This window comes from Phyllobates terribilis, unplaced genomic scaffold, assembly GCF_046119375.1.
Source record: "Phyllobates terribilis strain yellow unplaced genomic scaffold, ASM4611937v1 Scaffold_3__8_contigs__length_932513732, whole genome shotgun sequence".
NCBI lineage: Eukaryota > Metazoa > Chordata > Amphibia > Anura > Dendrobatidae > Phyllobates > Phyllobates terribilis.
In genome coordinates, this window is record NW_027362763.1 from 687,807,122 (window position 1) to 687,823,008 (window position 15,887).

General features: G+C 47.3%; 1 protein-coding gene across 2 annotated transcripts in view; it reads right to left on the reverse strand.

The window, feature by feature from the left end:
• The window catches only part of LOC141257389 (calpain-8-like), a 290,925-nt gene that overhangs the window by 18,526 nt on the left and 256,512 nt on the right, over positions 1-15,887 (reverse strand). For both annotated transcript variants that reach the window (XM_073671886.1, XM_073671885.1), the window contains 5 exons: positions 14,478-14,541; positions 13,899-13,963; positions 2,850-2,918; positions 1,640-1,718; positions 1,089-1,205 (listed from right to left, as the gene is read on the reverse strand). In XM_073671886.1, the coding sequence (XP_073527987.1) occupies positions 1,089-1,205; positions 1,640-1,718; positions 2,850-2,918; positions 13,899-13,963; positions 14,478-14,541 (394 nt within the window). The remainder of the gene's footprint in view (positions 1-1,088; positions 1,206-1,639; positions 1,719-2,849; positions 2,919-13,898; positions 13,964-14,477; positions 14,542-15,887) is intronic.

Here is a 15,887-nt window from a genome sequence, read left to right on the forward strand (position 1 = left end):
ATGGCAGAGTGGCCCGACAGAAGCCTCTCCTCAGTGCAAGACATATGAAAGTCCGCATAGAGTTTGCTCAAAAACACATGAAGGACTCCCAGACTATGAGAAATAAGATTCTCTGGTCTGATGAGACAAAGATAGAACTTTTTGGTGATAATTCTAAGCAGTATGTGTGGAGAAAACTAGGCACTGCTCATCACCTGCCCAATATAATCCCAACAGTGAAACATGGTGGTGGCAGCACCATGCTATGGGGGTGTTTTTCAGCTGCAGGGACAGGATGACTGATTGCAAATGAAGGAAACATGAATGCGGCCACGTACAGAGATATCCTGGATGAAAACCTCTTCCAGAGTGCTCTGGACCTCAGAGTTGGCCGAAGGTTCACCTTCCAACAAGACAATGACCCTAAGCACACAGCTAAAATAACAAAGGAGTGGCTTCAGAAAAACTCTGTGACCATTCTTGACTGGCCCAGCCAGAGCCCTGACCTAAACCCAATTGAGCATCTCTGCAGAGACCTGAAATTGACTGTCCACCAACGTTCACCATCCAACCTGATGAAACTGGAGAGGATCTGCAAGGAAGAATGGCAGAGAATACCCAAATCCAGGTGTGAAAAACTTGTTACATCATTCCCAAGAAGACTCATGGCTGTACTAGCTCAAAAGGGGGCTTCTACTCAATACTGAGCAAAGGGTCTGAATACTTATGACCATGTGATATTTCAGTTTTTCTTTTTTAATAAATTTGCAAAAATTTCTACATTTCAGTTTTTTTTCAGTCAAGATGGGGTGCAGAGTGTACTTTAATGAGAAAAAAAATGAACTTTTTAGAATTTACAAAATGGCTGCAATAAAACAAAGAGTGAAAAATGTAAAGGGGTCTGAATACTTTCCGTACCCACTGTAATACTGCAGCTACCAAATAACATTTTTTTTATAGAGGTAGTACTATATGTCAGTCAATCACTGTTTGGCAAAGGAGAAGAAATCTTCTGTAAAAATAATTTGTAGCTTCTGCCAGAAGAGAAAGAAATCATCTATGTAACGGCACTCATCTGTGTATATATAGAAAAAAGCTATGCAACTCACTGAACGAGGTCTCCAGATTTGCTGTGATGGAAAGAAATACATTAAAGTCCAGCTTCAGGCTGTCAGGGCCAACTTTATGGACTATGGCATTTAGGATCGAGATATTAAAGTTAAAGCCTGAAAAATAAGAAAAAATAAAAGAATGTGAAAATCTGCAACAAAGACAAACAACCAAATATGATGTATATATAACAGGAGGAGTAACCACAGTAGTAAATCATATGGTAGAAGTCTCCAATAGATTACAAGACGGGATCTCGAAAACCGTGATAAAACATTGTATAACTCTTTATTATAGAATGAATATACTGCACTTGTTTAAACCATGAGACTCTCATAAAGTTTCTCATAAAGTTTCATCTAGGCTTCAGAAAGATTGTATCTCCAACTCATGAGCTGGTAGCCATAGATTATCAAGGGCCTTAGACAGCACACATGTAGTACACCTTGAAGGGGTCTTCTGGGATCACATTATTTATGGCCTGCCCAGGACAAGCCTTAGTAAATCATAAATAATACAGTAAAAAAATATATTTTGTAGTGTTGGGTACCTGCTTGTTTCATTGCATTTCGGAATTCCGTGTCAGAAAGGGTCGCACTTTTGTCAGCGTCCGCAGCCTGGAAAATTCGCTAAAAGGAAAAGGAAACGGAAATCATATTCAACATTAACCATTGCCTTCTGTAACCTGAGAATTGCCTTCATCATCTTAGAGTACGTTCACTTAGCCTTTTGATACAGATCTTTCTGGTTGAGTTCTAACCAATAAGCAGTTTACGTAATTTTGACACATCTTTCTAAGAACATACACTTTTTCATTTAAAGAAGTTTTAATGCATTGGTTGATTCTTTATTTCTGCATTGTTTTTGAAACATCTTTGGTGATAATTTAAGGTGAAGCATAAGATGTGTTCACATAAAAAATACCGTATGCATTAGTATCACATGACGTAAAATGTACACTGTGGGCGCATTATTTCATCCAAATAAATTGGGAGTTTGTGGAAAGTGGATTTGAAGCAATTCTTGATTTGGATTTTGGGATGGAATCCATGCAAACGTGCAAATCAAAAAACTGTCTGAACATGCCTTAATGTGGATTCTACTCCAAAATCCACTAGAAAAAAAGTTTCAATAACCTTACCATTTATTTCTAAAGGAAAACATGGCCGCAGTGGACATGGTGCTGTTTCTTTACATCTGCTTTTGTTCCCCACAAGGAAAAAGGAGCAACAGGTAAATTCTTGAATTGTGTCTGAAAAAAACTTTTCTAATCTGACTACTGTATCAACTGAAGAAAACACCCTACGCAAAGACAGTGTAAAAAATGTGAAAAACAACTTTGCTTTTTTTTTATATACGTTTTTTACATTGATTTTTAAGCCAAAAATATAAACTTAAATTTTTTTTCCAACTTGTTTGCATCAAGCTTCCCACTCATATGAGTGAGAAATCACATCTATAGTTTAAATGATGTGTTTTTTTTCTGAATGGGAGAAAAAACTTCATGTCTTTCTTTGATGTGTTTTCCTCACATTCATCATTCCTTTGTTTTTAGCACATTTTTGATTCAGTTTTGTCTGCAGAAAAGCAAAAGAAAACCACAGCCTATTACAGCACACGGTATTATAATTAAGAAAACATTAAAAATGCACTAATAAGGTATCAAAAATTGCATCACATCGTGAGTTCTTACAAAGCGACACCAAAAACCTAGTTTTCTGACTCCACGTGAAAAAGAAAAAAGAAAAAGATATCATTACCCAGTAGTTGTCCACCTTCAGCCAGGTCTTCTTGAATTCATCTACGCTCAAGGTCTTAGAACTGTCCACCTGGATACACTGCAGTTAAGGTTTTTTCCATCGGTCAAATAACAAATATTTAAATAGTCTAGAACTAAACTGGAACTGGTGAGCAAAATGTTGCTCGAGGCCGCCCTTCAATTCCATGTAGCACTATTACGCTGAGTGACTATTGCTTGTTGAGGCAATAAGTAATGCTTAATTATTGCCAAAAGTCACAATTTTCAAGAAAAATCTTCAATTGCCATAAGTGGTTATTTTGAGCCCCTATTTTGGGGCAGTCCTGGGGTCAGCGCTTGATTATTTGTGCAATACAATTGTGACTTGCCGAAGTAGTGCTGTTGCTTCCAAAGCATCCAGTAACTGTTACAAATAACACAAGCACAGGAGACAGGAAGTGTTGTGCTTCAGAAGCATCCAGCAACTAGAGGGGTTAACACAGTCACAGGAGAAAGGGAGTGTTTTTAGCAGAGCCCCAGGGGGATTGTGGGGAAGTTGTTATTGTAGTCTGGCTGAAGCTGAAGAGAAAGGTGGTGTGTTATCTGGATCTGACAGAAGGTAACTGAACAGGATTCAGATCAGGAGAGAAACAAAACACAGGACAGATAAACTCCCTGAACTAACAGTGCAGAGTATTATCGGGCAGGAAGATAAGGATTGGAAGGAATTGTGTCACAGGGATCGTCTCCCTCATCAAACCCCCCCCCCTCCATCTCAGTGTAGGATAAAGAATGCTGTGCACTATTGTGTCATTGTGAAGGAAAATCCTGTGGTTGTGTAAGCATAAAAGTGTGCTGCTAAGAGATCTAATCTGTGCTGAATTATGCTACTGAAGAGACTGTAATACTGTGCCTTGTGAAGAAACTACTGTATTGCTACTGGAGCCGGTTGTTCAAGAAACTGAGACTGTACTTTTGTAACATACCTGGCGGCGTCCTTGCATGGTGGTCCATCTCCCACTGTGCAAGAGCGCGCACTTGATCTCCAGTCCAGAATGTCTCTCTGGCTTCCCTCCATGCTGTCTGTTTGTGTCTGTTTCTGCTGCTTAAGGGCGGCGCCCGATCACTTCCTGCTTTTTTGTACCTGCTGTGGGTCACACCCCTTGTGCGTCCTCAGCCTATTGCTGTCTGTCACCTGGTATATAGCTCAGCTGCTCCCATCTATCCCTGCCTGAGCATAGTGTTTCTTTCAGTGTGTGCTTGCACTCTGAAGGTGCCAGGTCCCGTTCTTTGTCTCCTGCTTTGCGGTATCAGTTCCCGTGTCTGAACTGAGTCCTGTCTATGTCTCCTGCCTTGTGGTATCAGTTCCCGTGTCTGAACTGAGTCCTGTCTATGTCTCCTGCCTTGCGGTATCAGTTCCCGTGTCTGAACTGAGTCCTGTCTGTGTTCTCTTGTCTGCCTATCCTGGAGGCTGTATTTCCAGGCCTGTCTGAACACGCTCCTAGCCTGTTCCTCCCGCCTTCTAGGGGCGATTACCTAGACCTGTTCCTGTATCTTGTCTGTCCTGTCTGAACACGCTCCTAGCCTATTCCTCCCGCCTTCTAGGGGCCGATTACCTAGACCTGTTCCTGTATCTTGTCTGTCCTGTCTGAACACGCTCCTTGCCTGTTCGTCCTGCCTCTCTGGGGGCCGTATTCCCAGACCCGCTCATGTATCCCGCTGCAGTGTCGGTCTCCTCCGTACACTCAGTTCCAGTCTGAACTCTTTCCTATCCTTTACCTGTTTTGCCTCTATGTCCGTTCCCTTCCTTTTTCTGCAGAGTCTGAACTCGTACCTACTCCTGCTTGTTGTCTCTGTACTCCCGTTTGTGAGTTTGTGGTCCACTCGCTACTTCACTGCAAGTATCCTGTGGGTATCTGGCTCTGCCTTTCTCTTCCTGTCTGTTCCGTGTGAACAGAGCCCTGTCCCCCCTGCTCTGCCTTGCTTACCGCTCTGGCGGTTCTAGCCTTCTCTGACTCCTTTGCTCACCGCTCCGGCGGTTCTAGCCTGCTCTGACTCCTTTGCTCGCTGCTCCGGCAGCCTTGCTCCGCTCTGACCCTTTTGCCCACTGCTCTGGCAGTCTCGCTCCGCTCTTATCCTTTTGCTCACTGCTCCGGCAGTCATACTCCACTCTTGCTCACCGCTCCAGGCGGTCTCGTCCTGCTTTACTCTTGCTCACTGCTCCGGCAGTCTCACTCAGCTCTGACCCTTTGCTCACCGCTCCTGGCGGCCTTGTCCTGCTCTACTCTTGCTCACCGCTCCAGGCGGCCTTGTCCTGCCCTGTTCTCGCCCACCTCTCTGGGCGGCCTCACTCTGCTGTGTTTGTCCGCCACATCTGTGGTTCTGTTCCTGAGTCCCAGTGTGTACTGGGTCCTATCCCGCCAGTGTCCCTACCTGCTAGTGCCTCCCTGTCTGCACTCTAGCTGTGCTTGCCTGTACCCCTCTGCCTGTATTGTTCCTGAGTCCCAGTGTGTACTGGGTCCTATCCCGCCTGTGTTCCTACCTGCTAGTGCCTCCCTGTCTGCACTCTAGCTGTGCTTGCCTGTACCCCCCTGCCTGCATACCCGCCTGCCTGCATACCAGTCGTGCCTGCCTATACCCACCAGTCTGTGTGCCAGCCTACCAGTCTGTTCCTGTATTCCCCTGTGTGGGTCAACAGCCGTGTCCGGGGTCTGTCCTGGAGTAGCACCTGGTCCCTCTGCTCGGTTCCTCCTTGGTGCACTGGCGTCGTATGCCGTCGTGCGACCCTGGTCGGATCGGGTGAATACCTAGTTACGCCCCTCCAGGCATTCACTCTCCGGCACGGTCCAGTGGAATCACTACAATCACACGCACACGCCGCTCAGCCCGGGCGTGTGCATTACAGCATGCTCAGGCCATGGTTCCCGTTGAGCCCCACGGCCTTCGCTCTCTGAGAAGTTTTCCAGCGAATACATGCATTAAAATAAATAAATAATTTTTTTTTTTCCTTAGCTGAGTTCCAGGCGAATTACGCACCGTCCAGATGGATCTATCAGCTCTCGTTCCTGCGGATCCGCCACGTTACTATGGGGATCCAAGACAGTGTCGTGCATTTGTGGAGCAATGCATGCTACACTTTAAGGCCTACCCTCTCTATTTTCCTTCCGATTGGGCTAAAGTGGCCTTTATGATTGACTACCTAGCGGGTGATGCCTTGAAATGGGTCACCCCCCTATGGGAAGCATGGGATCCTGTCGTCCTTGACCTGCAGGCCTTCCTGGTGGCCTTTCGTATGGTCTTCGAGGACCCTAACCCTGAAGCCCCTGCTGAAGCTTCACTTCCCAATATCCCGGAGCAGCCCCGACGGGTAATGTGTGTGGGTAGCGCAATAGTCCTCCAGCCCAATGAGACTACTGCCCACCCAGAATCCTCACAGGGTGACTACGCTTTCCGGAATACTTCTCCCAACCTCAAGAGGCAGTCCAGACGTGCTAGACGTAGAGGCAAGCCGTCACGCCAGGGTCTGTCCTCCCTGAGACCTCCTGACCCCAACCTTGAAGTCCCTACTGAAGCTTTATCTCCCTGTATCCCGGAGAAGCCCCAACGGGTAATGTGCGTGGGTAGTGCACCAGTTCTCCTGCCCGAAGAGACTTCTGCCCATCCAGACTCCACACAGGAGAACTTCCTGCACCCGGCATCAGATGCTTCACCCACTTTAACCGGTGTGCATGTCCAAGGATGCTCCAAAGCTGTGGTTACCTCAGAGTCTGTGCACCTCTACTACCTGGTGGAGGACCCCCTGTTGCCTCCTGAATCCTCCGGGATACCACTCGATGACAAATGGAGAGAGACTTCTCTACACCCGGTACTCGATACTTTGTCCGCTTCGTCCTGTGAGCCTGACAATGGGTACCCCAAAGTGGTAGTTACCCCCGAGTCTCTACACCCCTCCGACCAGGCGGAGGACCTCCAGTTGTCTCCTGAACCCTTCGGGGTGCTACCTGGTAGCGAAAGGACAGAGACTCTCCTATACTCTGTACCTGATACCTCGCTCGCTTCGTCCAGTGAGTCCAACCTAGTGTACTCCGAAGCAGAGGTTACTCCCGAGTCTCTACACCCCTCCGACCAGGCGGAGGACCTCCAGTTGTCTCCAGAACCCTTCGGGGTGCTACCTGGTAGCGAAAGGACAGAGACTCTCCTATACTCTGTACCTGATACCTCGCTCGCTTCGTCCACTGAGTCCAACCTAGTGTACTCCGAAGCAGTGGTTACTCCCGAGTCTCTACACCCCTCTGACCAGGCGGAGGACCTCCAGTTGTCTCCAGAACCCTTCTGGGTGCCACCTGGTGGTGAATGGACAGAGACTTTCCTATATCCTAGATCTGATACCTCGCTTGCTTCGTCCAGTGAGTCCGACCTAGTGTACTCTGAAGCAGAGGTTACCCGTGAGTCTCTACACCCCTCTGACCAGGCGGAGGACCGCCAGTTGTCTCCAGAACCCTTCGGGGTGCCACCTGGTGGTGAATGGACAGAGACTTTCCTATACTCGGTACCCGATACCTCGCCTGCTTCGTCCAGTGAGTCCGACCTAGTGTACTCTGAAGCAGATGTTTTCTCTGAGCCTCTGCACTCTTCTGACCCGGCAGAGGACCTCCAGTTGTTTCCTGAATCCTCCGGAGTACCAACAGATAACAAAGAGACAGTGACTTTTCCTCATTATGTACCTGATAACCCGTCTATTTCTTCCTGTGAGCTTGACAAGATGTACCTCGAAGCAGAGATTACCCCCAAGTCTCTGTCCCCCTCCAACCCGGTGAAGGACTTCCAGTTGTCTCCTGTACCCTCTGGGGTGCCACCTGAAAATATGTGGAGAGAGACTTCCTTGTGTGCTGTTCCTGGTACTCCACCCGTTTCGTCTGTTGCTGAGGATGGCTGGATAGGAGGTAGCATCCTAGCTAACCAGATGAGATCAGTTTTTCCTGTGGACAGTGGAAGTGATCTCCTTGAAGTGAACGACTGGTCCTCGAATTCCCTGCGGAAGATTCTGGCAGGCCTGAAGAAGAGGGGGCGTAAGGGGGGGGGTACTGTAACATACCTGGCGGCGTCCTTGCATGGTGGTCCATCTCCCACTGTGCAAGAGCGCGCACTTGATCTCCAGTCCAGAATGTCTCTCTGGCTTCCCTCCATGCTGTCTGTTTGTGTCTGTTTCTGCTGCTTAAGGGCGGCGCCCGATCACTTCCTGCTTTTTTGTACCTGCTGTGGGTCACACCCCTTGTGCGTCCTCAGCCTATTGCTGTCTGTCACCTGGTATATAGCTCAGCTGCTCCCATCTATCCCTGCCTGAGCATAGTGTTTCTTTCAGTGTGTGCTTGCACTCTGAAGGTGCCAGGTCCCGTTCTTTGTCTCCTGCTTTGCGGTATCAGTTCCCGTGTCTGAACTGAGTCCTGTCTATGTCTCCTGCCTTGTGGTATCAGTTCCCGTGTCTGAACTGAGTCCTGTCTATGTCTCCTGCCTTGCGGTATCAGTTCCCGTGTCTGAACTGAGTCCTGTCTGTGTTCTCTTGTCTGCCTATCCTGGAGGCTGTATTTCCAGGCCTGTCTGAACACGCTCCTAGCCTGTTCCTCCCACCTTCTAGGGGCCGATTACCTAGACCTGTTCCTGTATCTTGTCTGTCCTGTCTGAACACGCTCCTAGCCTGTTCCTCCCGCCTTCTAGGGGCCGATTACCTAGACCTGTTCCTGTATCTTGTCTGTCCTGTCTGAACACGCTCCTTGCCTGTTCGTCCTGCCTCTCTGGGGGCCGTATTCCCAGACCCGCTCCTGTATCCCGCTGCAGTGTCGGTCTCCTCCGTACACTCAGTTCCAGTCTGAACTCTTTTCTATCCTTTACCTGTTTTGCCTCTATGTCCGTTCCCTTCCTTTTTCTGCAGAGTCTGAACTCGTACCTACTCCTGCTTGTTGTCTCTGTACTCCCGTTTGTGAGTTTGTGGTCCACTCGCTACTTCACTGCAAGTATCCTGTGGGTATCTGGCTCTGCCTTTCTCTTCCTGTCTGTTCCGTGTGAACAGAGCCCTGTCCCCCCTGCTCTGCCTTGCTTACCGCTCCGGCGGTTCTAGCCTTCTCTGACTCCTTTGCTCACCGCTCCGGCGGTTCTAGCCTGCTCTGACTCCTTTGCTCGCTGCTCCGGCAGCCTTGCTCCGCTCTGACCCTTTTGCCCACTGCTCTGGCAGTCTCGCTCCGCTCTTATCCTTTTGCTCACTGCTCCGGCAGTCTTACTCCACTCTTGCTCACCGCTCCAGGCGGTCTCGTCCTGCTTTACTCTTGCTCACTGCTCCGGCAGTCTCACTCAGCTCTGACCCTTTGCTCACCGCTCCTGGCGGCCTTGTCCTGCTCTACTCTTGCTCACCGCTCCAGGCGGCCTTGTCCTGCCCTGTTCTCGCCCACCTCTCTGGGCGGCCTCACTCTGCTGTGTTTGTCCGCCACATCTGTGGTTCTGTTCCTGAGTCCCAGGGTGTACTGGGTCCTATCCCGCCAGTGTCCCTACCTGCTAGTGCCTCCCTGTCTGCACTCTAGCTGTGCTTGCCTGTACCCCTCTGCCTGTATTGTTCCTGAGTCCCAGTGTGTACTGGGTCCTATCCCGCCTGTGTTCCTACCTGCTAGTGCCTCCCTGTCTGCACTCTAGCTGTGCTTGCCTGTACCCCCCTGCCTGCATACCCGCCTGCCTGCATACCAGTCGTGCCTGCCTATACCCACCAGTCTGTGTGCCAGCCTACCAGTCTGTTCCTGTATTCCCCTGTGTGGGTCAACAGCCGTGTCCGGGGTCTGTCCTGGAGTAGCACCTGGTCCCTCTGCTCGGTTCCTCCTTGGTGCACTGGCGTCGTATGCCGTCGTGCGACCCTGGTCGGATCGGGTGAATACCTAGTTACGCCCCTCCAGGCATTCACTCTCCGGCACGGTCCAGTGGAATCACTACAATCACACGCACACGCCGCTCAGCCCGGGCGTGTGCATTACAACTTTAATGAAGATTGTTGCTGTAATTGTGGCACCCCAGGAGTCCGGTTGCCACAGTGGCATTGCCTCCCTCACAAGGGGGTGATGCCATGCCTGGAAGCAAGGAGGAGTCCCCTAATCAGGTTTTGCTAGCATGCAACACTTTCCTGGCTCCAGACCAGCAAGGGGAGCTCCTCCCCTTAGCAACTGGGATCTGAAGGCGGGGTTAGTTAGTGTGAGGAGAGCAGACAGGAGTTGAAGTCAGGACGTCGATGAGGAAAGACCTAGGGAGTGGAGCTGCATGGCAGTTCACACCAGAGGGATGCGCAGAAGAACCCGACACCGGAGTCCGAGGTTGTGGGGCACCGAAAGCCCAGCAGCAGAAACTGGAGGGCAGGAGACTGCAAGTCTCCTGGCCCCATCAGACGCCCGGAGGCTAAGCAGCACGATAGGGCCCAGCACCGCCACGTGGGAGCGACACTCCAGGAAGGCCCGAGCTGCCTGCCATACGAGTGAGCACAAAGACGTTTTACTCAGGGACGAGGGCCGCAGCATAGCTATACACATCAGGGCCAAAGAAGTAGTGCAAAGGGAAGGCCTACAACTCCACCTGGCTAGGTGGATCCCCCAACTTGCTTCCAGGCCACTGGACCTCTACTACCAGCTAGTACCCGTGCCCTGGTCTGCCTAACCACCGCAAGTAAAGATAAGAGGAAACCGCCATTAAGTTGTGGACTAATTAACTGCGCCATCCTCTGCACTACATCGCACCGCAACATCTATAAAATTACTACTTCCTGCCCTGGAGCTGAGCTCTGCCTGTGGAGAGCTGAACCAACTCTGCTGCACTAACATCTGCTCCAGAGGTTCTGCACCGCAGCGGTGGCTCCATATAGCCAAATACCACAGGTGGCGTCATGAACTGTATATAAAAACTATAAATCCCCTGTAAATATCCCCTTTAATTGACCACCCTGGGTCAAGGACTGGGTCACGGCCACTGTGACATCTCCCCTAGCAGTGACCGGCCCGGCACCGAGTTCCCCACAGCCCAGGGGGCGCGTCATAATATCCCTGGATTGCACTGGCCGTGCTTCAGATTAAATTACACTGTTAAACTGTTGAAAAAGACTCTTGTCAGATGTGTCTGGTCAGCAACTGAATCTATTGTGTGCCTGATAGAAACCTGTCTCGCCCTATCTGAACCTAGCGCCATGTGTGTAACACAATGTTGGTGAATATGTACATCTGTTAAATCGTTTAAACATTCATCCATAAAGGCTGGTATTTATAGTGCCTGTAATTAGTGTGTACAAGGAGTGCATGGAGATCTGTTGTGAGACTGGGCAGGGGTCCGACCATACACAGTCACTGATGAGCACTTAAATGGGCTTTGAAGCAGTCGTCAGGCAGTGACTGGAGCTTGAGGAATGAAGCTTTTCTGAAAATAAGACACAAGAAAGGTGGTGATTCCATGGAAAGAAGCTCTCAGAGGTCAAAATACAGAAGTAGTAGGATGTCAATAATCCATTCCCCTCAGGAAAAGAATGCAAACAATACGTTTCTGTCTAGCTTGACTGGTGAAAGTAGATTGCCGCCATCCTATTATTATTTTTCAACTATTGAATGATAGATGAGGACTGTTACATCAGACTTTTTCATTGCCATTGCTGCTTGATTTTGGGACTTTTGTGCTGCCGTCTATACTTGTTGAAGTCCCTAGTGGGTTCACAAATGTGGTGAGTCTGAGAGAACAATATAAGGTTGTCAGTGGCTACGTAATGTCAGAATCATCACGGAGGCCATAACAAATTTAGCGATAACTCTAGTGGATCAAGCCCTGATCCAAGCCCAATAAAGTCTGAGGTTAGCAACTGCAGAACATTGGGCACAGGCTAATCACTAACCAAGATCGGACTGGCCCACAGGAGTACAGGTGAATTTCCTGGTGGACCTGTGTAGGTGTGGGCTCCACAATAAACTTTATTAGCAGTAGTTGGCACAATCTACTTGGCTCACAAAGTAAAGATAAAGGCAGCATGTCATCATTTATATGACAAACTACCCAATTTACAATTATATCGAGGCATAGGTAAATTTGTGATTGATATTATGTAACATTTGAACGTAGCTGAACACTGGACGGCTGGACTTAATGTAACTCTTTTTTTTCTATTAATGTATCCATGATAAGGCTTGTTTTTCTTTGCAAGTTGTAATTTTGAATAACTTCATTAATTTTACCAACAAAATAATGCAGCAGCACACTCCATTCATTTTGCCATACATTGCACTATTAAAATTGAAAAAAGTTCAAGTGTGGTGAAAAGGTGCAAAATATCCTTTTTCTACTTTTTTTGGGGGGAGGGGGCGGGGTTGATTAGTTTTACAGCGTTCATTGTCTGTTAAAAATAACCTGACAGCATAATGTAATTTCATCGTTTTTTTTTTATTTTACTGGTGAAAAAAATTCAGAAATGTATAAAAAAAAAATAGTTTTGAGTCACCATTTTCTGAGACATGTAACTTTTGTCTCTTGTTTTTTTGGCCAATTCAGCAGCGTGAGGGCGTGTTTTTAATGAGACAAGATGACGTTTTTATTGATACCATTTTGGAGTGCAAAAGCCCCCCAAAAAATGGAGCTAAAGATGGTGTGAGTCCAATTACTATTCTTATAAGATTTATTTTCATGCCAAGGTATCTATATATTTATCCACACATATTTTATCGCCTCTATACAGGTAGTCCATAGTCCCATACTCCCTTTATTCTTGTCATCTGTTTTTTTTTTTTTAATATTTTCTATCTTGTTTCTGACTTCTATTCATGTCCTTTTAAATTGATTAAAAAATCATCTTTTTATTATCATTAGCAGTTGTACTTTATCTTTTTTATTTTCATTGATCTTTGTGCTAATTAAAGACTTTCCTTTTTTGTACTTTTGAGGTTCATTGCTTGACAGATATCTACTTTTGGGGTATATACAATGTTTTGATTACTTTTATTGAAATTGCAGTCAAAAAAGCCAACAATTCTTGAGTTTCCATTGGTTTGGGTTTTTTGGGGGGAATATATAGTATTTACAATAAAGGTTAAATATTTGATATTTTAATAGACTAGACTTTTAAAGATGTGTCAATATCAAATATGATGGAGATTTTTTGCTTTCTTTTAAGACAGCATTTTTTTAATGAGGTGGATGATTCGTTTTTTTGAAAATATTTTTAAAACATTTTTTTTCCCCTTGTATGAAAGTTTGTTCTATATACTGCATTACAACAATTTTGCAGAATATAAAGAAAATGACGGCATCGTATGGAAGCTTTAAAGGAACACCGACATGGCAGGCATGGTAACCTTCATCAGGCCCCCTGGCTGCCATGTCAACTTTTCATTACCCCAGAATTGCTGGAAATCAATGGATGCATAGAATGGTTCATCCCCAGATCGCGAACCTTAAATGCCTCTGTCAAAGTTTGGCAACTGCATTTAAAAGGTTTATAACAGAGATAAAAGTTTATCTTAGCCCTGATTGCTCTGTTACAAGCATATACTGGCTGTATAAAACAGCTGGCATCTACCAGATATTGTGTTGGATTAGTTTTTTATGCTAATCAACAATCCTGCCCCCAACATGTTTTGGGAAGAAGTTAAACCCTCCGTCACATACAATATCGGTTCTAACGAGTTCACATACAATGTGACTGTCAGGCGCAGGCTAGAAAAATACCTATAATATCTAATGTTTGCAATTTCAGTGCTCTAAAAGTGATCAGTGACCTTCATAGGGATGTAATAAAAGAGACTACACATAATCAGGTGCAAAAAAAAAACATTTACTTAACATAAAACTAATAACTCTGAAATACAAACATTTCAAAACTAAATGAAAGTAAAAGAGATGTGCCTGTCAGGCCTATTGTATGTGACGGAGGGTTAAGCTTCTCCTCCTCCTTTTTGAAAACAACTATTCTTGCTTTGTCACATTTAAGAGACATAAAACCTTTTTCAAGCCACATATTCAATCATAGGGGCTTTCAAATAATCCAAAACTTTTACTCAGTGTATGAGAAGGATACATCCATGAGTTTGATCAGATCTTGGACGGATTTAATAGTGAATCCAGCTGACTTAAGCTCGGGATCTGCACACAGAGACATGTGATTTCTACACAGGAAGCCATGGACCTCAACTTTTTAATCTACCTTGATACACTGGTATTCGATAGGCATTTTTTTTGTCATTTCGGAACCATACGACATGTTATTTGGATACTGTATGGAATCAGTATTTGGGCAATGCACGTGAGCATTATTAAATCACTATTATGTGCGCCCACAATGCCTCAAATTTAAAAAAAAAAATCATATAGTGCCTCTATTTTTGTCTTTATATTTCATATATAACAGTGACTTTATATTACATTTTTCTCAATATTAGTGACTAAAGATGGCAGTAACTGGCGCAAGTGTCATAAGTCACATGCGTGCTACCAGTAACACTGCCAATTAAGTCCTGTAGGTGAGGACACTATAGTACTTCCTCTTCTTTGGCTGTGGGATGCTAGTGTCATAGTCACATACACTTGCACTTGTCAGTTTGGTGTTATATTTAGTAGCCTTGAAATAGAGAGAATCATCTGGTATCACATGACTTACATTTTGCTGACATCTTGTTCAGCATGTCCTTCACTTCATTCTCATTGAATTCACCTTTCTGTAACTATAGAATATATAGAATACAATGGTATAGTATAATACAGTGGTCTGAGATAGATAGATGATAGATAGATATATGATAGAAGTAGTATCGGCGTCTCTGCCCCCTGACAGGCAGAGACACCGTCCCTCTTACCGCCGCACTCCCCGCCTGGCGTCCTCCGGAGCTCCTGCTTCTGCTGTTGCCGGCGCACGCAGCTTCACGGGCACTGTGCTTAGGGCGCGTGAGCGCTCCCTCCCTCTTAAAGGGGCCGCGCGCGCCGTCCTAAGGAGTCCCCGGCCAATGGCCGAAGGACCTCTCGTATAAAAGGCACCTCCTCCAAAATGGAGGTGCCCGTGCAAGGTTGTAGCTTTGTGTGTTAAACTCAGCTTCAGCCCTCAGGTTCCGCTGCCAGCCTGACTACCAGTCCAGCCCGCCAGCCTGACTACTAGTCCAGCCCGCCAGCCAGATTACAAGTCCAGTTCGCCAGCCTGACTACCCGTCCTGTCCGCCAGCTTGTCTACCCTCCAGCCCGACAGTCCGTCTACAGTCCAATCCACCAGTCTGTCTATGGACCTTGCCTGCCTGCTTCCCTGGAAGCACCTGCCTGTTACCTGCCCTGCCTACCAGCCAGCCTACCTGGAGGCTCCTGCTTGTTACCTGCCATGTCTGCCAGTCCATCTACCCGGATCACCCATCAGCCTGCCTGCCGTGCTCATCTGCTGTACCAGTTAGTCCCTGTCTTCTGACCCGTGGGAGTCACCTGCTCTCATACAAGGTCAGCCCCAGAGTAGCACATGGTCCCTCTGCTCGGTCTTTCCCTGGTCACAGAGTCGATTGAGCCGCCGTACGACCTTGATCAGTCCGAGTTGATACCTAGTTACGCCCCTCTGGTCCCTCCTTGCACTGCAGCACAGAGGTTCCACCACCCGGATCCGTAACAGTTTGCACGGGCCATGGAACCCGGTGGCCCCCAGGCCCCTTCGCTTGCTGGCCTGTGCCAGGAGGTTTCTTGTCAGAGATCCCAACAGGAAACCATCCTGACCTACCTCCAGTCTGTCAACTCTCGCCTGGACACACTGTCTGTTCCACCTGTGGCCGCCTCGTCGAGTGACACCCGCTCCGGCAGCGCCGCTGCCTACCAATACCACAGCATCCAGCCTAGGACCCCAGCTTTCTGCGCCTCCTCATTTTGGAGGTGACCCCGTCCTATGTCGGGGCTTTCTGAACCAGTGCACGCTGCACTTTGAACTTCTGCCACATCAGTTTCCCCACAAGGTGGCATTCATCATGTCTCACCTCACCGGGGAAGCTTGGCATGGCTAAACCCTGTATGGGAGAGAGGGAATCCCCTGCTGTCCAATCTTCCG